Source organism: Papaver somniferum, unplaced genomic scaffold (assembly GCF_003573695.1).
Source record: "Papaver somniferum cultivar HN1 unplaced genomic scaffold, ASM357369v1 unplaced-scaffold_117, whole genome shotgun sequence".
Classification (NCBI taxonomy): Eukaryota; Viridiplantae; Streptophyta; class Magnoliopsida; order Ranunculales; family Papaveraceae; genus Papaver; species Papaver somniferum.
In genome coordinates, this window is record NW_020620714.1 from 5,112,859 (window position 1) to 5,135,776 (window position 22,918).

At 34.6% G+C, this 22,918-nt stretch overlaps 1 protein-coding gene and 1 pseudogene across 1 annotated transcript; one reads left to right on the forward strand and one right to left on the reverse strand.

Moving 5' to 3' along the window:
• Positions 1 to 3,341: 3,341 nt before the first annotated feature.
• LOC113329687 lies at positions 3,342 to 5,228 on the reverse strand (annotated as a pseudogene).
• Positions 5,229 to 20,089: 14,861 nt separating this feature from the next.
• LOC113329688 lies at positions 20,090 to 22,118 on the forward strand. The gene is made up of 5 exons (XM_026576531.1): positions 20,090 to 20,572; positions 20,689 to 20,914; positions 21,290 to 21,408; positions 21,472 to 21,529; positions 21,649 to 22,118. Exons 1-5 carry the CDS (start codon positions 20,090 to 20,092, stop codon positions 22,116 to 22,118), a joined length of 1,356 nt encoding a protein of 451 aa, XP_026432316.1.
• The last annotated feature ends 800 nt before the right edge of the window (positions 22,119 to 22,918 follow it).

Consider the following 22,918-nt stretch of genomic DNA (forward strand, 5'->3'; position numbering starts at 1 on the left):
ACAAAGTCTGAATCACAAGTAACCAAAATATTCTTCGTGCTCTTCAGTTCAGTGAGTTCGGTTAGGAATCTAGGGAAAATAGAAAACACGAACTAACCGAACCCAACATTGTAACTACCATTTCAAGCCTATTTTTTTGATGATTTCTATTCAATTGAATCGATGAAAAAAAATTTAAAATGAATGGGGCTTAGAACCATTAGTTAGACTTGTTTGAGCCTTGTATGATCCTTTTGGATAAATTCTTAGAGTGCTTGTGTGATTAACAGTTATTTTATTAACAACGATCAATTCAAATGATGAACCAGTGGATCGTGGATCTCGAGGTAGGAGTGGCTTGTCATCAAAAGAGGTGGGAATACTTTTAACTCTTTTGAAGCCATTGTTGTTTCCTTTACAAAAGTTTATGTTTAACAAACTCATGCATTGTCAGTTTGTGCATTTCATGCATTATTTAGTTTGTATTATGATTGTTCTGTTGATTCTTTGAATCTTTCCATGAATTAGAAAGGACCTGTAATATTTTGTTGTCAATATGAATTGTTATGGGAAATGAGAATTTCCACGTGTGGTATATAGGATACACTCCTTCATTTATATCAACATGAATTCAGCTTTTACGCTTATTAGGTGTGGAAAAACCCGGCATCAATATAGCTATGTAGGTGTGGAAAAACCCGGCATCACTATTATATATTGTTTGAAGAAGGAACTTGTCCATATTCATTGTTTGTGCATTTCCAGTGACTTAGTCACTTTGATGTTTTGGAAAACATGAATTGTTTTCCAACTCTTGCTCATGATTTCTTTAAAGTTAAATGTTATTCCAGCTGGACACCCCTTTTAGGGATGATGTGCTCACCCTTTCCCACTTTCAGTTTCAGAGACAGATCAGAGTTGTGCAGCGAAAGCTTCGAGGATTTGACTTCGTTAATTAGTTAACTTATGCTATGTTTATTATGTTGTGTATTCTTTTTGCAAACTAAATGACTATTATATATGTATCACTTGAGAGTAGTTCTTGTATATATATTTCAGAGAGTAGATAGTTTTTACGGTTAAGTTTTGTAGAAGATTTCTTAATTGAATGTTTAAGTATATGATTTAGATCTTTAGTGTCTCTTTATTTAGTTAACCTCTTGGATTAGTTAGCTGCTAGCTTTGGGGGCGCTACAAATTGTTTTTTCAGAATTGAATGCTCAAAGGATGAAGATCATTTTTCTGAGATTGTAATTGTTTATTGAAACTTTTAGATCTAAACTTCTAATAACGAAAAACTATGAATAATTTGAAGCTTGTTTTTCAAGTAAATTCACCAACATGGTATATCACTCCGAGCTGTTTTCTAGCGCCAAAATGTAGTTGCAGGAAATCCTACAACTACACCCTTAGAGTAATCCATTGAACAATCTAAGTAATCATCATAAAAATCACAAGAACATTCATTAAGATCTTCAGACTGGATACAAAGTAACGAGAAAACCCTAACTTGCTCTCCAAATAATCTTTCTCTCTCCTAAGTTTCTTGTCTAAGTTCTCAAAAAGATCTCTCTCTAATACAAGGTCGCTCGACCTCTTATATAGGTGTTTACATAGTGGATGATAGCTATTAAATCCCTTATTTTCGGATCCGGCATACGTCATTAACGCACGCTTACATTGACTCTTCTCGCACGTACTCCTAACACCGCATAGCTCTTCACACTTTACTCGTGATTAACATGAAATCACATAATACATCATTCTGGATAAGTTGTACGCGGTTGTCTTCGCTCGGTCTTGATAATTATTATTTCACATACTTTATTGGTGTGCGGTATTTTGTATCCACAATTAAAGATGGAAATTTTGTGGACAAAGTCTTAAATCCTAAGTGTCATGTAATTTAAAACATTAACCCCTTGCATTAGAGATGCTCTCAGAATTTATTCATAAATTAAAAATTATACCAATTCTTGCTATCAAAAAAGAAAAAAATAAACAATTTTTTCTTTTATCTGTGTTCTAAACGCCAGGACCACTGGGCCCAGGATCTTGATTTTGCTTTGGGCCACCTGTCCATGCATGATCATCTTTCTTTCCACGGGCATCATCTTGGAAGAGTCTTGGATGAAACGCGAGGCTTTTAGGAGCTTGATTTTATGTTTCGCGAATCCTTCTTCTCCATCCATCTATTCCTTCTGATGCCTCGACATGGACAACAGATATTTTTTTCTCATGTAGTGCGTATTGTATCGGTTGGATCAGAGCAATTTTTCTCTCTTTTAGTGCGTATAGTATCAGTTGGATCAGAGCAACAAAACAACCCAAGCAAGGAGTAACCACCATGAAGTTTTTAAACCCTAGAAGGATAAACCAAATCTCGAAGTTGAGAAAACTTACAAGAAAGTCAAAACCCGGGGAACATTCATCTGGATGATACTCAAGAATCTTTGAGTTAATTTTCGACATCATATTGTCGAATGGCTTTATATTCTGCATGCATTTGTTAAAGAATGTGTCATACTTTCCAAAAACTGATGAACTCCTTTTCTCCGTTTTAACGAGTGGAGGGCGAAAACATGGAAAGGCCGCTACGTAGATAATGCTTTCAACAGTTAACGCGTATAATTGGTAACGTCTTGGTTTCCCGTTGGCATATATTAAATATTTGAACAGAGATACGAGTACGTAGATGATTTGTGTACGGGCTAGAAAGGTTTCTAAACCATTGAAAGCATTGGAAGCTCGGTTCAATGAGAAATCCTTAACTGCTCGCTTCTTGATCATCTCGTAAAACTTCGGTAACGAAGAAATATAAGACCACAAGGAAAAGATGTTTCCGACCATTCCTGAGAACCGAGTATGTCTTTTAGTTTGATCTTCAGGCTTTTCAGAACAAAAAGAAGAAGAAAAAAAATCAAAAGCCAGAGTAATTTGTAAGATGTTAATCTAAAGCACTGGTATATATATATATATATATATATATATATATATATATATATATATATATATATAGAGAGAGAGAGAGGAGGAAATTGAAAGGTAGAGGTATACCCTATATAAGAGGGAAAAATCAGAATTCCGGTTTAACTATGAAACTAATTCGAAGGCAAGTAGACATCTAACTGAGACAAACGGAGCGGGTCTCACCGGAAGCAACCCAAAAACTGCGCAGGGTTAATCTATGCGTCAGTCCACATGTACTAGGCCGTGTAGAGCTCCCAAGACTAAAATAAAACACACTCAATTTATTGGATATTAAAAATTTCATAATTTTGATATACAGAATATAACATATATTTGTTGTAAAAAATAAAATAATGAAAGAAACAATTAGTCTTTTGAATAAAAATGTTGAATTACGCGTCTTTGTTTACTTTGCATTCTATAGGCCTCTTAGGGAACCTAGCCTTATCAGTGCAATAGTTGTAGATGGTGAATTTCCTATGCACCCACATGAGCCTCCTGTACTGAGCTGCATCAAGGTCTCGGTATTCCTTCTGATTCCACCACTTTTTCCTGTTTCACAAAATTCGTCATCCAATGTTGCGTCACAAGCGTCAATGTAGAATCCCTTGTAGGAAGCAACAAATGGTGCCTTGCTCCAATCAGTCTTTTCCCGTCCACCCCTAGTTGCCCAGTCGTCAGCGTTCCACAAACTCGAATACAGTTTCATGGGTTGCTCTGATGCAAATTTCACTCCTAAATTTTCAGTGTTCTTGAATATCCTGATAGAGATATCATCAACAAAGAATCCACACGTGTACATACATAATTCATACAGTACAAATTAGCTTTCGTAATTTCAGCTAGGCATTAAATATGAATGGCCGAATGGGGTACGTATTGGAGGGATCGGACACTTACGTGATGAGATAAGAGTTCCAGAGGACTGAGTAGGTGTGGTATTTTTCGGTTGGGTCCAACCACAGGTAGATCCTCTGCTCCCTGTTGGCCACACCGCCTGTGAAGACATTTGTTTGTAGAATGTAGCGCTCCCCTGTCCTGTTCCCCTAGAACTCAAAGTCTACTTCATCATGCTCATTCCCATTTGAGGATAACTGCATTATTCATTACAGACAGACTCAGTATCATAATGTTTGTATTCGGAAAATCAGTAGTGTTGAAGGGTACGTCTAGCTGCTTAAAATAATCAGTAGTATTTAGATTGCTATGAATGAACGGCAACTTAGATAAAAAACAGTCACAGTACCGGCCGAGTCCCCTGCTACTAACTTAATGTGCATGTGGAAGTATCCAAACAAATAAGACCCCTTTGAGTGAAACCAAGTACCTACATTCATCGCCAATAATAAGAACCACATCACTGCGAATATGTAAATATAGATTTGGATAAATATCCAATTGGTACTTACCAGTGAAGTTATCAAGGTTGAGTTGAATCTCATTACCACCATTGAAATATTTGATGTGATCAGAAGACCATGTTGGGATATAGTTACTTGAGAATGGCAGTGTCATTGCCTTCTTTGGTGTAGCACTTGTTGATGTAGGACATCTACCTGTTTTCAATGTATCAACTGTCCTTGTTGATCCAATTGTTTCGTATCAACAATGACAGTTGATCCCTTTATGCTGTATCAACTTTCACAGTTGATTCCTTTATGCTGTATCAACTGTCACGGTTGATTCTTTGCTTTTATTTTGGTTTACTTGTGTTACAAGTCTAAAACTTCTTCTTTTAGAGTTTCCTTATTTTTCTTCGTTTAGAGTTTTTATTATTTTTAGGTTCTTATCATGCCTATATAAACAGGCTTATTAAGTTCTTGTAAGACACATTATTATTATTATCAAATTATAATTAAAACAACTCTTTCAGAGAAATCTATCTTTCTCATCATAGAACCCTATTATTCTTTCTGTTTTCTCATCCTATTCTTCTCTTCTCAACACCAACAATCTCCTTATTGCTTTCTTCTTACACTACTACACTACTTGTGGTCATCGAAATCGCAGAGAAATAACAGACTAATAACAGACATAGTCGACGTACACTTCCATAATCCACCATTTTCAGCAAAATTCAGTGATGATTTAAGAAAAATTGGGGGTTCAAATTTGACAAATGTAGCCCAAAGTATTGTGTTATGATGATTATGGATGTAGATGCAATGTTTGCGAACCCTTTTGTTGGAAATTTGGATTAATAAATTAATCACCATACCTGCCAATCAAGCTATGATACAGCTATTTTTCTGCTACTAACTGGGTTGAATGTCATACATTATTGCACCAAATTTTGTGATCTCTTCCAAGAAAAACCATTTAACAGTAATGTGAAGCGGCAACTTGAACATATGCTAGCAGCAGATGCGGCGGAATTAGGCATGAAAATCGAATTAAGCCTTCCTTAGTAGAACTCTAATTTAGTTGTTGCAGTAATTAATTAGATATAATAATTTGTACACCAAATTGGAATATATTTATCTAGAGTATAAGCCTTCCTCAGTTGACACTGCAAAGTCAGGGAAGGTAGCTCTTGATTTCAATAAAAGAATAGATTGAAATTGTGAGATGAGGCTTTTGTTCGAACTTCGAGTCATGAATGAGAGGTATGACCTGACCTTACAAGATATATAAAAATCTAAATAATAGAATAATATTATCTGTCTGTAGATGATACATTATGAAGTTGACTTTCTGGTTATCTATTAGATTAATTCTTATGCATTTGCTTAGAAACTGTATAAAAACAATAGAGCTGAATTCTGTGGCCTAGTAGTTGACTTCCGAACATTCATGTAAATCTTGATTGAGAAAGATAAATCTCACCATCCTATGTGCACCGGCAGTGCATTTTTTTTTGTCTTCATTTGATTAGTGGAAAACATACCAGGATGTTAATATATAGGAGGAAGCAGAAAATGAATAATTTTTGGTTTACAATGGTAAACAAGAAATAAATAAAAAAAAGGTAAGTTGAAATTTTTAACCAAGGATAAAATTGTAAATTCAATTTGAGAAACTCGGAATTGTCCTGCAAGTAAACTTACCTTCTTGGCTGTTTATATCTGGTTCAGCATAAGTTATGGCCTTGTTTGGTAAAATTTATGATTATCTATTTATGATTATAGATAATCATAAATTGATAAATGATTTTGATATACTCATTTTAAAAATAAATTTTTCCAAACACTTTTTTCAGATAATTGATTATCGTAGAATGATGATCTAAAAAAGGAGAGGAAATAATAATGATCTAGGATATTTTTTTAGCCATATGTTGTTTTTTTGTCTCTCTCTTGATAGTTTAGAGAAAATAAGAAGAAAAAATTCAATTTGAGTTCCTTAGAAAAAATAATTGATTATAATAAATTTTTAAAATAACTTTTTTCTGTTTATGGAAATAATGGATTTTTTCAATTATGATTAAAATAACCAATTATTATAATGGTTACCAAACACATATAGAATCCATTATAATCTGCATAATGGATTATAAGCTGATAATCCATTAAAATAATGATTACCAAACAACCCCTATTATATGTTAGATTGTTTATTTTTCATTATGTGATATATGGTTCTGTCTGTAGATGATATTCAAAGAAATATTTAAGTGAGATACCATTTTCTACCCGCGACAAGTTAGGCACGTATATATCGAATCAGATTAATTATTTTTTTCTAATAACAATATTTTTATATTAGATAAAAAATATGACCTAGACCAGTTGGAAGCCTAACAAGCTAAGCTCCAACAACATACTCCTATATTAATTGAACAGGTTACTGTGCTAGTCTACCAGCGAGCCTCATGGGTAACCTAGTCAAGGGAGCCGAAGCGGATAGATCGAAATAACACTACTAATTTTTTAATATTTGTACATAATGTAATGAGTTAGATCGAAATACGAGTCTACATGTGCGAGTCAGAAAAAAACAACAACTATATTTACATGTACTACAAAGTAGGAACTAAGAATTACTGGTTAATCAATTTTATTTGATATCTTGTTCGTTAAATGAGATCTCAATTCCAAGTACCATTTCCTTGGATATCTTACAACTAGAATTCCACCTTTTTCCGATTCGGTTGAGAACCCATTTAGTGATATTTCACTCGTCAAACTGTTTTAATCACACATTCAAAAACATGTTTCTGCACCAGAATTTTTGCTCGTCGATCCATCGACATGGGATTGTTATGATATACTTTTAAAAATTCCAAAAATAAATTTCCTCCGACCAAAGCCCTTAAACATCTTCCGAATCAGATCTATTTTAATGTTTTCAGTTTCTTCTCTAACATCAGAGAGCTATGGAGATGGGGATTGTTGAACAAAAACCAAAGAAACTACTACAATAAGCTTATGTTTTCAACTTTCTAATACGTTATTTCTTCTTTGTTGGGGTTTTTAGGGTTTTCGTTTTAGAGATCGATTTGGTCCTCTGTAATCATGCTTTACCTCCTTCCAATCCAGGTGTATTCTATAATAAGTGATGATAAAAAAGTGAAACAAGCAAAGAAGAAGATCAAGAAGATTCACAAATAAGTACATAAAGAAGAAGAAGAAGATATTAAATCATTAATTTTGGGTTTTGATTTAAGTTTGTATCTAGTACTCAATTTTAGAAGACGAGGCTTGTCTTGTCAAACAGTATGGTTTAAACAGTATGATATTATTTTTCTTTGGTTTACCTTTATTTTTTATTTACATCATGTTTTTTTTGTGTGAAGGTGTTGCATGATCATACGATTATACACTTCTCCTTTAATATTTTTTCTTCAGTACATATTGATATGTATTATTGGATAAATACATTTTTTTTCTTTCGATACGTATTTTGCTTCTGTACGTATCAATATTTATTGTTGGATCAATATGTACTGTGAGATCATATTTTTCCCTCCAATATGTATTTTTCTTCAGTATATATTAATATTTACTGTGGGATCATTTAATATCTCATTCTTGAACCCAACAATCCTAACAACCTATCCATTTCAACCCGTCCCAACACTAGTTAGGTAAACCTTTTTCTTCCTTGGTATTTGTTTCCCTATATGAACTTAACTATGGCTTAACCCGTGTCGTAACGGCACGTGCATATTTTTCTATTTTGTTATGCCTTTTTCGACATATGAATGTTAAATATAATATGTATTAATATCAAGTTTACCCTTCCTACCGTTGCAAAAGTAAAGGAAAACCCAATAGATATTTTTATTCTTCACTTCACAAATCCTTTCTAGCATTTTCCTCCTTGACATCCTTCCTGAAAAAGAGGGGGTCTAACAACCACTCCCAATATTTCAATTAGCACTCTGTATGGACTATCTCGAAGAACAGCCTAGAGTTATCAATCGCCTCATAATAATCTTAATCGTATGGTAGCGAAACAAGATGTTCTGGAATCACAAACGACTCTAGAAAAACTAACTAGTACCACACATGAGGTGTGGGGATTAGTTTTGCACAGTTGCTAGAGTTCCCCTTTTATAGTTTTCAAATCAGGTTTTGCAATCTATGTTACTTGGTAGCAAAGCATTCAATATTCACCGTTAGATGAAAAACCTGATTTCTCCAAGCTAATATCTTTCAATCATTAGATCGAAACTTAGCTTGTCACACACACATGAAATGTATTTCATTTAGGTTTGAGTAACCGTACCTAAAAGTGTACATTTGGTTGGTTCACAAATGGTTGACCAATGGTTAGCCATATGAGCACTTTCATATTAACCGTATTCATCTTCTTCACTACTAGTTCAAATGACTTCAAAAGAACTAGTTCAAGAGTTGTTCAATTGCTTAGATTTTTATACATAGACACAATTGAAACAAAATCGGTTTGATTGACGTGAATCTATTCATGAACAATATAGCCATGGTTTGCAAAGAATTGCATTCCTTATTGATTTATTGTTTTAAGTTCATGAACTTCTGATTTGATAAATAACCAGCTTGGGTACGCGTACGGGTACGGGTACCTTAGCTGCCAGAATTGAGTTTGAAAACTCATCAAAAAATTTTGGTTCGAAAACTTCCGTGGGTACACGTACGGGTACGCATACCTAAGGTGACTGGTTTTCCAGTTTGCAAACATACAATTAACCTCAACAGAAATTTTCGGTTTGAAAACTTCCGCAAGAACGTGTACGGGTACACGTACCCAACCTGTCTCATTCGCCAATACGGTATGCACGAATGCACACACTTGGTTTCCGGCACATGGATTTATATACTAATGTGCGAACACACTATATATGCTTATATCCATAATTGGTTACATAATCTCAACTCTACATTTCAATCATTGAAACATTCTTCTATAATGTTATAATACTCGTTATTCACGACTATCGTCATCAAAGCTATTTTCACGATCGAAACTTCATCATGACTTCCGTCACGGATAAAGATGAACAGTGGTTAAAGCGAAAAGCTTACCAACACGTATTTCGAGAAAAAGATAGGCGAGTAAACTTGGCTCGAAATATCAAATGTATATGTATGAAAACTATCATACTTATACGACTTTGTCTCAAGAGTAGGAGATAAAGTAGATAGACTTTTGAGTGATGAAGTTGTGCACAAAAGCAGCATCTCTCATGTTAAAATACTGGCAGAAAAATAAGTGCACTCAACACTTCTACAACAACAAGAACATGTTAAAGATCATACACCTGTATCATACTCATGAACCTTACTCTCTAAGCTAAATATCAAACACTTTTAACTTTCAAAATCTCACAGACCAACAGTGAAAAACCAAAGGCATTAAACCTTAAATAGAATCATTTCATAAAAACATAAATCAAACACACAACTTGGAAAATATAGTGAGAGAAAAGAAAACAAATAGGGTTAGAGGTAATACCTGAACCTTCAAAGATTCTACTTTAATCTTCTTCTGCAAATTTCAAACACAAAAGAAATCAAATTTTAGGGTTTATCAATCAAAATAATTTCAAATTATAAAGAGAAAAAAAAACAAATAGGTTTCGAGGTAATACCTGAATCTCCAAAGATTTTACTTCAATCTTCTTCTGCAAATTTCAAACATAAAAATTAGAAATCAAAATTGTAGGGTTCATCAATAAAAATAATTTCGATCTATACAGAGAAACGAACAAACAAATAGGGTTAGAGGTAATATCTAAATCTCCAAATATTTTACTTCAATCTTCTTCTGCAAATTTCAAACAAAGAAATTAGAAATCAAACTTTTAGGGTTTATCAATCCAAATAATTTTGATTTCTGTAAACAGTATATTTCTTACCTGAAGATAGAGATTTCTAAGGTTTCTAATTCTTCAATTGAATCTTCTACTGAGAGTTTCAAGCTAAGAGCGAAAGATTTGTAAATTAGGGTTTTTTATACGAGTTTTAGGTCAGAAAATTATACATCAGTTGAAGTTTTTTTGGTTTAATTTCTGGTTTCGATTGATTTCGGTTTCTCTTACTCGATTTCTATTAATCGATTTCACTCATCTTTCTCTTGTTTTTTTTTTTTTGAGCTGAGAAAAGTAAGGTTCGAGAAGAAGAGAGAAGGCAATGAAAACAAGTGAGAGAGAGAGAGTTCGACAAGTGCGTTTTATTTAAGGACACAATTTTTATTAAATTAAATACTGTCTAAATTTCAAAACAACCAAAAATAAAGGTGGGAACTAAAATAAATGGTGGGAATTAATGTAAATCATCTTTCAAAATGATTTGGTGTGAGACAAATTTTTGGAGGGGAAATTTGAGAGGGAAAATAATGTGAGAGATTTAGAAAATTGGAAATGGAGAGAATTTTGGGGGGAAGTTTAGAGTTTTGGAGGGAAATAAAATGGAATTATAATGAAAAAGAAATGATAAATTAGATATATATTAAAGTTATTAAATTTTGTAAAGACACATTTTAAGACACTTGTAAGAGTACTGGAAAAATCAGAGTTAAAGATACTCATATTTTTTGTTTGAGACTCTTATATGAGTGGAAGCACTAAAGACATATATATATGTGTCTCGAATCCAAAAATCGATTTGTCTCAAATTGGTCCATATGGTGTAGTGGTATGACTTTCAAGGTTAAAAAAAGGTGGCTTCATAAATCCCTCATAAATTCCCAACAAATCTTAGAGGTGGAGCTGGTATTCAAAATGGGTAATTGGTGGATTATAAATCCCGAGAGAATCGTGAATCTAAGAAAAACAAACATACCACGGGGATCATAATTCTACTAAATCCCCTGGACCCGTAAAATCCACCTTTAGAATTCTCCATCCAAACCCGTAGAAAACTTTAACTATAGGAATTCATAGTCACATTTGGAATCCATTGCTTCCTCCGCGGAATCCATTGAGATTGGTTCTACTGTACTCTTATGTGTGCGATGTTATGTACTTCTTAAACAAAACAATGAACTTAAAGATAAATTTGTTCCAGATGCGCCAGTGGGTAACAAAACAATGAATTTGTTCCATATGAGCCATAGAATAACAATACAATGTATTTAAACTTAAATTTTTAAATGAGCAGTCAATGACATACTAATTAATCACTAAGGTCGTGTTTGGCCGCTTGGATATCCTTATCCTAGGATGGGTTATCTAGATAAAACGGTTATATCGTGTTTGTCTTCCCTCAATTCCCAACTTGTGATAAGAATAAGAAAACCCACCGTGATTTTCGTATGCTAAACAGGTGTGATTAAGGTATTCTCTCAGATACCTGTTTTTCCAATTTCCTCGCCAAGGATAGAACTCCACAATCCCATTACCATTCCCACGAATCCATGATACCTGTATCACCATTACTAAACCCATGATAGGGTTTTTCATACCAGAATTTTCCAATTTCTTCCCTATATATACTGATGCAAATATTGTTTCCACAAATTGGCACAAGGTATTCTCTTTTCTTCTCACAAAAATCTGATATATACTGAACCAAAACTCTGCTTGTGCCAAATATTGTTTCCAGTAATTTCTACGATTCAGTTTGTTACAAATATGATTTGGTTTTTCTTTGCAGAGCGCTTTCATATCAAATCTGCAACAGATCAATTGCAAGTTATTGGTATCATCTTCATCCTCTTTTTTTCTTCTCATTACTACATATGTTTTCTTTTGTTTTTATCAATTGCATGTTGGTAGTATCATCGTAATCAGATTAATGATTTAGGTTATCCGTTGATAGTGGTTGGTATGACTTAAATTTGGGAAAGGAATTTTTTAAATTTGATTAAATTAGTAGGTAATTTTTTACATCTGATTCAATTTCTATGATTCAATTCATCCTAGTAATTTCTATGATTCAATTTCTTATCATGCAAATCTGATTTGCAAGTTGCTATAAAATCTGATTCAATTTGTTTTTTTACAGAGGGTTTTCATATCATATATGCTAGGAATCAATTGCAAGTTACTGGTACCATATTCATCCTCTTTCTTTTTCTTATTATCTTTGTTGATGCATGAATATTTATCCATCTTCTTATTATTGTGTATGTTGTCTTTTTTGCAATTGCATGTTGCTGGTATCATCTTCATAGATTAATGATTTGGTTTTTCTGTTGATAGTGGTTTTTCTTCTCATTACTACATATGTTTTCTTTTGTTTTTATCAATTGCATGTTGCTGGTTTTTATTCTCATTAGTAGATTTGATTGAATCAGTAGGTAATTCATTTTGTTTATGAAAAGCTTTGTTTGAGTAATTACTAGCTTCCCAAGTTCACAGGGTTAAGCTTTGTTGTGTGGCCAAGTTTCCTGAAAAGTTTGTTTAGCAATAGCTTACATATTCAGTTGATTATAGAATATATAGAGTGATAAATCATCCAACCCCCAAACTGGAAGGACAACTTGGACTCCTCCCATGGATAGACTGTTCATAGGTCTAATGGAAGACTAAGTACAGAAGGACAACTACTCGATGGTCAATTCAGCAAATATGCTTGGACACACTTTGTTGATAATTTCAAGCAGAGTTTTGGTTCTTCTTTTACCAAGGATGTGTTGAAAAATCGTATGAAAACTTTGAAGAAGAACTATGTTGCTGTGAGTACTCTTAGAGGTCAAAGTGGATTTGGATGGGATCAGTCGCGAGAAATTGTGATTGCTGATGATGCTGTATGGGATGATTATATCAAGGTTTGTAATTTATGTTATTCTTTAACAATTGAATGAATTTTGATTTTCGTTTTGTATTTAGAAGATATGCTAATAGGAAAATTTTATAATTCCACTTGCAGAAGCATCCTGATGTCAAATGCTGGAGGACAAAGACCCTTGCTCACTTTGATGAGTTAGCTATTATATTTGGGGATAATAGGGCCAATGGAAGGTATAGCCTAGAGCTGGCAAACAAGTTGAAACCCGCGGGTTGACCCGTGCCCGGACCGTAAAAACCCGAACCCGGACCGGCTGGTTACAAAACAAGCCGGGTTCGGGTTGGAGAAATGGTGACCCGTCAATAAAAGGGTTAACCCGGACCGGACCGTACAATCACGGGTTAACCCGTTAACCCGCAGTTCATTTTTATCGGGTGTCACTAACTCACATACGTGTCTCCTATCCTGGCTATCTGTCATGCAGCCATGGTATAAAAAGAAAAAAACCCTAGTTGCTTCGTCTTCTTCGTCCGCAAGCGGCAGCCTCACTTCACAGACGAAGTTCTTTCTTCTTCTGCGTCTTCTACTACTTCGATCTTGAAGGATTTGAGAGTCGTTTGACTGTTGAGTATTCTCTAGTTCTCTGTGTAAGCAAGCGGGGCTCGTGGGAGAAAGACTGAAAGTGAAAGAGGGGAACTGGAAAATCTATAAACCCCTTTTCTCATACCCTATTTCTCTTCGTATCTTCAAAAATCAAAATCCCCTTTCTTCAAATTTGATTTCAATTCTCATCACGTAATGTTATGGTTTTCGAAAGTTGATTTATTTTTGTTTTGTTTTCAATTTTTTGGATGTTAGGGTTTGAATTTAATTTTTTTTTTTTGAATGTAGAAGTCCTTCAGGTGCAGATTAATCTTCAGGTCATTTGAATTTCTCCATCACTTTGATTCTATTTGAATTGTTAGAGCCTTAGAGGTTAATTTCTTGATAGATTATCCAGTAACTCCTTTCTTCAATTTATCTGCTAAGGTTTCAATTGAAGTTCCTTTCTTTTTGATATTGTGTGGATTCTGTGGAAGACCTCCAGCCTCCAGGTGCAGTAATTTCTCAAAGATCTTCAGGTTACAGGTATAAGCAACTTCACAAATCTTTCCCTGGTAATCATCATCACTCTTATTATGTGTAGACTGTAGACTGTAAAAGAGAGACTTATAGATCATGTTTATGGAGTCTGCTGACCATAAATTACTGATCCAGATTAGCATTGTTTAGACATTTATGGACAGTTGGACACACAGGAGACAGTTCTCATAGATCAGATTGATCTTTGCTTTATCTTTGTCAGGATCTAAGTTTGATGTTAAATTGGCTAAACAGATCATATATGCCTGTAGCCAATGGATGCAAATGAAGTCTCCTGTAGTAGTTGTAATTTAGGAGGTATTTCTGTACTCTAAATTGGGTATTTTGTATGTAACGTGGCCTGTTTTTTTTAATTTTTAATTTTTTGGTTAAATAGTTTTACTTTTCTTGTACTGTACAAGTTGAGTGACGATATGTAATGTTCTGGAGCATCTTTAATGCTGCCAAGCCAATTTAGTTCAATCCTGTAATTTGAGTTAGGGTTCCATTGCTTACTTTTTGTTTAAATATCATTCAGGGTCTGGCTCTGTGGATTTTCTACAGTTGCTCAACCGTGACTTATCATTGAAAGTTTTATATTATTTGTAATTTTGTATGAACCAGCTGATGTTGTTCGGGCTTGTTCTGTTTCACACTCTTGGCGCAAATTTGGTGAGTATAGTTGTCGTAGGTATTTAATTTTTCTGTATGCATTCACCTAATTTACTCTCTTTTTAGTAGTTATGCTATGACATGGTTAAACTGTAGGTAATGTGGTGCAATACATATGAACTAGTTTATGGTTGGTTTAAGAAATCCAAGCCTTAAGGTTTGATAAAATATTTTTAGCCCAATTAGAAGCAGTAATACACATCCAAGGACGCAACTTATGAACAAAATACGTAGGTATTGGATGTTTCACTTAGTATTGGGATAGTTCTGTTTCCACTAATACTTATTCATGAATAATCCTTTCTTCAACTTGTTCTTATGTTTTCGTCTACTTTTTTTTGGTTAGCTTATTTTTTTCTTTGTTGATCGGTCCATGACTCCATTCGTATATACAAGGCCCCGTCTGTTTATGTACAATCCTTTTAGATCAGACTGTGAAATGATCTTTATTTCATCCGCCTTTCATGTGTATTGATATTGGTCGATTAGAATTCTGAATGATCTTGAATGTCTTTGTTTGACTTTTTTTTTGGTTTTGAAATCATAGTGATTATGATTATTTTGATTGCAAGCGCTATATTTTGCATACATTGCAAGTTTGCAACCTTTGATTTGCTAGGGAGCTTCTGTTTGCAGGATTACATTTAGCTTGCATTGACTGGTCGATTGGAGTCTGTTGTTGTTTCATTTTCATTCCCTAGTTTATGTTTATGTAGCTTGAGACATCCTTAATGTGAATATGTGATTGTGCATATTTCATTTTCATTCCCTAGTTTATGTTTATGTAGATTGGAGTAAGTAATGACTAATTTATGAGTATTTGACCTATTCTTTGTGGCTTCATCCAGGTTCTAGGATGTCAAGTGTACAAGAACATTACAACGATGTTGTGATTAGTGACGGTGCGGCGGATGATGATGTTGAGAATCTTGAGATGCTAGAATCTTTGAATGACTCTGCAACTGTTGGTTGTGCAACTGCACCCATTTCAGCTGAAAAAGAACATAAACTTAGATCTGATGTGTGGGAGTATTTTGATCTCGTTAAATGTCAAGATGGAACAAAGAAGGGAGTGTGCAAGGCTTGTAGAATTGGATATAAATATGATAGCCAGAGAGGTGGAACTTCATCTATGAAAAGGCATAAGTGCCTTAAGCGTGACTCTCAGGACATAGGGCAGATGATGTTAACTGCAAAGAATGGCCAGCTGTCTTCTCGTGTACGTACAATTGATCAGATGAAACTGCGCTGTCTCTTTACCGCATTACTCATTGCAAGGAATGTCCCATTTTCTTTGGTGGAGTGGAAAGAATTTAGGTACATATGTGCTTATTTGAATGAGGATGCTAAACCAATATCAAGGAATACTGGGAAAGCCGATATTCTCAAGAAACATAAAGAACAAAAAGAAGTTATTCGAAACAGATTGAAACTTGCTCCAGGTATGTTTTGTTTTATACTTTTATGTATTACGAGTAATTGATTAGTATGATGTGCTGATGTGTATGACTTAACCTTACAGGTAGGATGTGTCTAACATCAGACATGTGGACATCTATTACTACTACAGGGTACATAAGCTTAACTGTGCACTTTCTTGATCAAAATTGGGAGTTGAAGAAGTATCTTTTGAACTTTTGTGAACTTCCACCACCTCATACAGGTGATCACTTACTTGAGTCTTGAGATCTTTTATTTTATTTGCATGTGATATTATATTTAAGTATGTATTCTGCTCAAATAACTTATACAGTACTACTCAGTTGCTAGTGACCTGTTTTTTTCTTTTATAAAAACTCTTGGAGATAACTTACTGATGGGCTTGTTGCTGTTGTAGGTGAACACCTTTCTGACAAGCTATTTTCAATGATAGATGATTGGGGAATTGAAGACAAAGTATCCAACATCACCTTGGATAATGCCGCAAATAATGGAGCTTGTGCTAGAATTATGCAGAGTAGACTTGTTGCAAAGAAGATCCTTTTTAACAAGGGAAAATACTTTCATGTGCGTTGTTGTGCACACATCTTAGCTCTTATTGTAAAAGATGGACTTGTGAAGATTGATCCATCTATACTTAAGATAAGAAAGTCAGTGAAGGCCCTTAAGAAGTCCCAAGTAAGAAAGCAAAAGTTCTTGGACATTGTTAATACTTTAGGAATGTCTGCAATAAGAAGAGGTATTCGTCAAGACGTGAAAACAAGGTGGATTTCCAGTTTCCACTTTTCCTTTGTTATACATACATTTAGAGAAATGTATTATTGTTTATAATATTACTCTCACTGAAACTGAATGTTTGTTTTATACAGGTGGAATTCAACTTATCTTATGCTAGATAGTTGTCTTGTTTATAAAAGTGTTTTTGCTCATTTGAAGGAGGTGGATCCAGACTATAAAGACTGTCCAACTGATGAAGAATGGGAGCAAATTGAAGTAGTCACGAAGTTTCTCAAGACGTTTTATGATCTCACTACTTTATTTTCCGGTAGTAAGTATCCTACTTCCAATCTTTATTTTGAAGGAGTTTGTCAAGTCCAAGTGTTACTAAAAAAAGAAAGCACAAATGAAATTGAATATATTAGGGACATGGTAAAGGAGATGCAAATTAAATTTAACAGTTATTGGGAGAACTTGAGTCCTATTTTGGCTATGGCACTTGTGTTAGATCCTAGATTGAAACTGAAGTATCTAAACTTTGCTTACTCCAAGTTGTATACTGATGTAAGACAATTAGAAAGAAAAGTTGATGATGTGCGTGAAGATATGAAAAAACTTTATAATGAGTATTACACATTTTCAAATTCAAGAGCTTATGTCACTGGAACTCAGAATATGCTGTTTCAAAATGGTGGGAATTCTACCCTCACGGGAAGTGAATGGCTCCAGGTAATTTTAAAGATTACTTTTTACTTATGAAGTACATGTGGTCTTGTATTATTTTCTGTTTTAACCAAGTGGGTTTCTGAAGTTGTTTGGTAATTTTTTCATAGAACATAACTAGTACCTTACACTACAGAACTGCACTCACTTCTTGCTTGTTTCATGCAGGAATATGCTGCAACACAGGAAAGTGGTGGTGATATGCAATCTGACTTGTCAGAGTTGGATCTCTATCTTTCTGAGAAATATGGATGTTCTTTAGATAAACCATTTGATATCCTAATGTATTGGAAGGCCCATGAACATCGATTTCCAGTACTTTCAAGAATGGCGGGGGATATTTTGTCAATTCCTATTTCAACCGTCGCTTCAGAATCTGCATTTAGCATTGGTGGAAGGGTAATTGATAGATTCCGCAGTTCCTTATTACCTGAAAATGCCGAGGCGGTGATAACTACTCGTGATTGGATTTATGGAATCGGTAAGTGTGTCTGACTAAGTGGTGTTGTAACTGTTGTTGCTGGTCAGTTGGTGCATAAGTCATTAATTTTCCATTTAGGTGAATGTCTAAATTTCATATACAACTTTGATTGTTTTTATCCATATAGGAAAAGAAGATTTGGATGAGGACAATGGAATCAGTGGAGAAGATGTGTTAGGATTTGAACTTGGTGTCGTGGAGGACGGGGCAGTGGAGGATGGGGATGTAAGTTCTTATGCGTCTAATTATTATGCATAGTACTTCTTCGTTCTTCAATATAAAGCGGGGTAATTATGCAAATTCCATATTTTTGACTTGATTTGTTTTCTTTTTTGTTTCATTTATTTTTCCTTCAAATTACAGATTCTTATTGAATAGTTGGAGCAACTCAATTCAAAGATAGACATGGAAAATGAGAATGTTTTTTTGGACATGAGTTACTTATCAAACTATCAAAGTGTCTCCAAATTTTGTATAGAAAATATAGTGGAGATGTTTTTTGGAATCTGATAGTTGTCACTGTTTTTTGATTAACCACAATATATATTTTGTGCAGGAAGTGGTTGTTAATATCTTTATTGTTGGAGTCTTGGAGACTTCTTGTCTTACTCTTGAAGGGTATTTTTCTTTGTTCAACTTCAAGACTTCACTGTTAGTCTGTTACTGAATCAACTGAAATAATACTGATTACTGATGAAGTATTAGACTACTAATGATCAGTAAGTATAATTTATGAAATTGTAATTGTGTTCCTTCAGAAAATATAATTTATGAAAATGTAATTGTGTTTTTTGTAAATATAATTTATAATTTATAAGAGTATTGTTAAGTTTTGGTGTGAAATTGTGAATGTGGCCGGAAATGGATCAGAAATCGGCTTCCGGCGAGTTGAATCACCAGAAACGGGCTAACCCGTGAACCTGCAGGTTTTACCCGTTACGGGCACGGGTTGAACAAATGACTACCCGTGAATAATATCAACCCGCAGGTTTTGACCCGTGTTAACCCGAACCTGTGTAACCCGTTACGGGCCAGCCCCGACCCGCCCGTTTGCCATCTCTAGTATAGCCGTTGTAGGAATGAAAATACTGTGCAAGATGATGATGACCATGATAATGAAAATTTAGATAACACGCAATCTCCAGATACCCCTCAAGAAAAGAATGAGAATGGATATAAATATAAGGATGAGGACTTGCGTACATCTGACACTCAAAAAAGGGCTCGAGCTTCAACAGGTCTGAATTCACGTCCTTTTAGAAAGACCAAAAAGAGTACAGGAGAAGGAATGGTAGATGCAATTCAGGTAATGGCAGCGACTGTGAACAATGTTGCGACTAAGAAAGAAGAAAACAAAATTTCATCATCTTTAGAGGCAAGTTTAGTGTCCGCACTCGAGGATGTACCAAATTTGGATGATGATACTTTTGTGCAGGCGCTAGATTTATTGGAAGATTAAAAGAAAGCTAAGATTTTCATTGCATTGACTGGGAACAGGAAACGACAGTGGTTGTTATCGAAGCTCAATATTCCCGCATATTATCCTTCCAATTTAAGTGACTAGGTGTCTGATAGGGTGAAGTTTGGCCACATAGTATTCTCAGGGATTTCGAATTACTAGGTTATGTTTAAGTTTCTTTTCATTTAGTAGTTTGTGTCAGAGATTTAATTTGGTTAATGTTTAAGTTTAGTGTTGTTATGGTACTGTAATAGTAGTTTTCCTTTCATTTTTTATGAACTATGTTCCTGCTTTATGAATTAAATTGAAATGTTTTTATTTTTAAAGTTTCCATGTTGATTTTTAATTTTCTGTGTGTTTTCTATTGATATAATGATTTTTAATCTTCTATAATCTTTCTGTTGGTAGGTACATATAAGATATCGTAATATGGCGAGTTCTGACGATGAAGAAGATTTGGTAGTAGTTGTAACAACATCCACAACAACACTAGTTGCTGTTTATTACCAATATTTTGTGGAGAAAACAATATGCCATGATTCAATTCTTAGTGGTGAAGATCATGTAGATGAAGTCTTAAATGGTCATGATGCACGATGTCAGGATAGTTTTCGTATGGAAAAACATGTTTTCTTAAGATTATGTGATATGTTGAAAGAAAAGGAGTTACTTCGTCATAATAATGGAGTTCGTGTTGAAGAAAAAGTAGCAATTTTTATGCTTGTTGTTGGACATAATGAACGTAACAGGATACTTCAAGAGCGTTTTCAGCATTCAGGTGAGACAATTAGTAGACATTTTAATGCAGTCTTGGATTCTATTGTTGCATTGGCAGATGATTTTCTTGTACCAGCAGGGCCTGATACCCCCACTGAAATCTTAGAAAACCCAAGATTTTATCCATACTTCAAGGTATTGCATATCTTCAACCAAGCTTTATCACATAAACTCAATTAGTTTTTGTTGTATATATAAATATGTTTGTATCCACAGCCAACTACTTTTCACTCGTATTCTTTTCATTATAGGATTGTATAGGATCCATTGATGGAACACAAATACCAGCAATGGTTGGTCTCGACGAACAAGTCCCTTTTTGGTGCAGAAAAGGGTTCATTTCGCAAAATGTTTTAGTAGCTTGTTCCTTTGACTTACAGTTTCAGTATGTTCTAGCTGGTTGGGAAGGATCGGCTGCTGATTCACGCATACTAGATTCATCTCTAACAAGATGCCATAGATTAATTGTGCCAGAAGGTATAACGTGCTATCATATATTTTTCATTCTACTTCCAAATACTATTGCCAACCCATGTTTCTAGCTTTGACATCTTTTTAACGGGAAGCTCAGGTAGACAACTACTTTTTAATTAGATAGATAGGCATGCTGGTCATGCTGTACTTTTCATCATTTGTTCAATTCATCATTTACTATCAAAGAAACCCTCCAGTTGAATTATGTGTTTGGAATTCCTAGAGCATGACATTTAATCTCATCTGTGAACTATTTGACTGTTTTTTTTAATGATTATTCCTAAAGCATGATATTTAATCTCATCTGTGAGCATGACATTTTAATGATTATTGGGAACTATTTGTCTGTTTTTTTACACTTCCCATGTCTCAGTTCAGTGGTATTCCGAGACCCACTTAATCTCATTTGTGAATCCATTTCATTGATACTCATGGGTGGCTCTCAGAAAAGAGCTAATAAATCATGGGTGGCTCTCAGTTCAGTGGTCTTCCAAATGGTAAACGAGTAAAATACGGGCAGTAACAAGGGTTTTGGTTTTGGTAGTTACTGTTGGTTTTAGCACTGCATTGCAATAGCTGCCATTCCTATTCCTACTGTTGCAGGGAAAATTGTACAATGTTTGTACTTCATTTTAGAATGAGGAAGAAGATTATATATGCAGTAGAGTCTATAATCACATTTATGTTATATCCACGGAGAGCTTGATTGATAACTTAGCCTTTTTTTGTTTGTACAGGTAAATTTTATCTCGCTGATGCAGGATTCGCCAATATGCCGCAGTTTATTACTCCATATCGTGGTGTCCGTTATCACTTGAAGGAATTTGGTGGAAATCGTCCAAAATGTGCAAAGGAATTATTCAATCTCCGACATGCATCGTTACGGAATGCAATTGAACGTGCTATCGGTATACTTAAAAGACGCTTCACTATTTTGCAACTGCAGCCTCAATATCCATTCGAATCGCAAGTGAAAATTGTACTTGCGTGTTGCATCCTTCATAACCACATCCGCAGAGAGTGCATTAATGACTTGATTTTCGATGATGAGAACTTACAAAACCTACTAGAAACCGATCCAAGAATGCAACAAGACAGTGAATGCCCTACACTTGGGAGAAATAGACAACGAGAAGTAGCTTCAGAACTTCGAACTTCAATCGCAGATGCAATGTGGAATGATTATCAGTGTCGCCGCCGCGGCTAATGTTTGCATACTGTTGAGTTAGACTTCGATACTGTTATTTGCATATTGTTGTTTAAATTGGATGAGTTAGACTTGGATAATGTTATTTGCATATTGTTGTTTAAATTGGATGAGTTAGACTTGGATATTGTTATTTGCATGTTGTTGTTTAAATTCGAGAGCGAAACAAACATGATTCAAGTTATACTTATGATTTCTGTTGGGTGATTGAGATGTTAACCAAACAACTTCTATGTTAATCTGGGATAAAATAAAATTTGAGACAAACATAATTCAAGTTAACCAATTCCTAGTTAGATAACTGATATCTCTACTTAGGATATGTTGTTGGGTTTCCAAGCTGCCAAACAGACCCTAAGAGTCTTTGTCTTTTTCTTTTTTTGCAGGACAATCAGTAAGAGTCAGTTACAATCAATTTAGACAGTTTGCTGCTAGGCTAGCTGCTTGAATGGAGAAAATCGCAAGATATTCATGTTTTGAGGTTAATCTCTGTATGTTGAAGCAAATAGTCATTAAGGTGTGATATCTTCGGGACATACATCTACTTCGAACATTGATGTGATTCCATATATATTTTGAGAAAAAATAAGCAAAATCACCCAAAATCGAGGCTCACCTTGCCAAAACGTCCTGGCCGTTTTGAAATTAGTCAGAACGCCCCATTTCGTTAACTATTCCGTTAAAGACAGTTAAGCAGTCAATTTGGCACACATGTGTTAAGGACAAAGCTCCCCCCAGAACAGTTCATGTTCAGCACGCTCATCTTCGTAACTACTCGCTATATTTTGCATATATGGTTG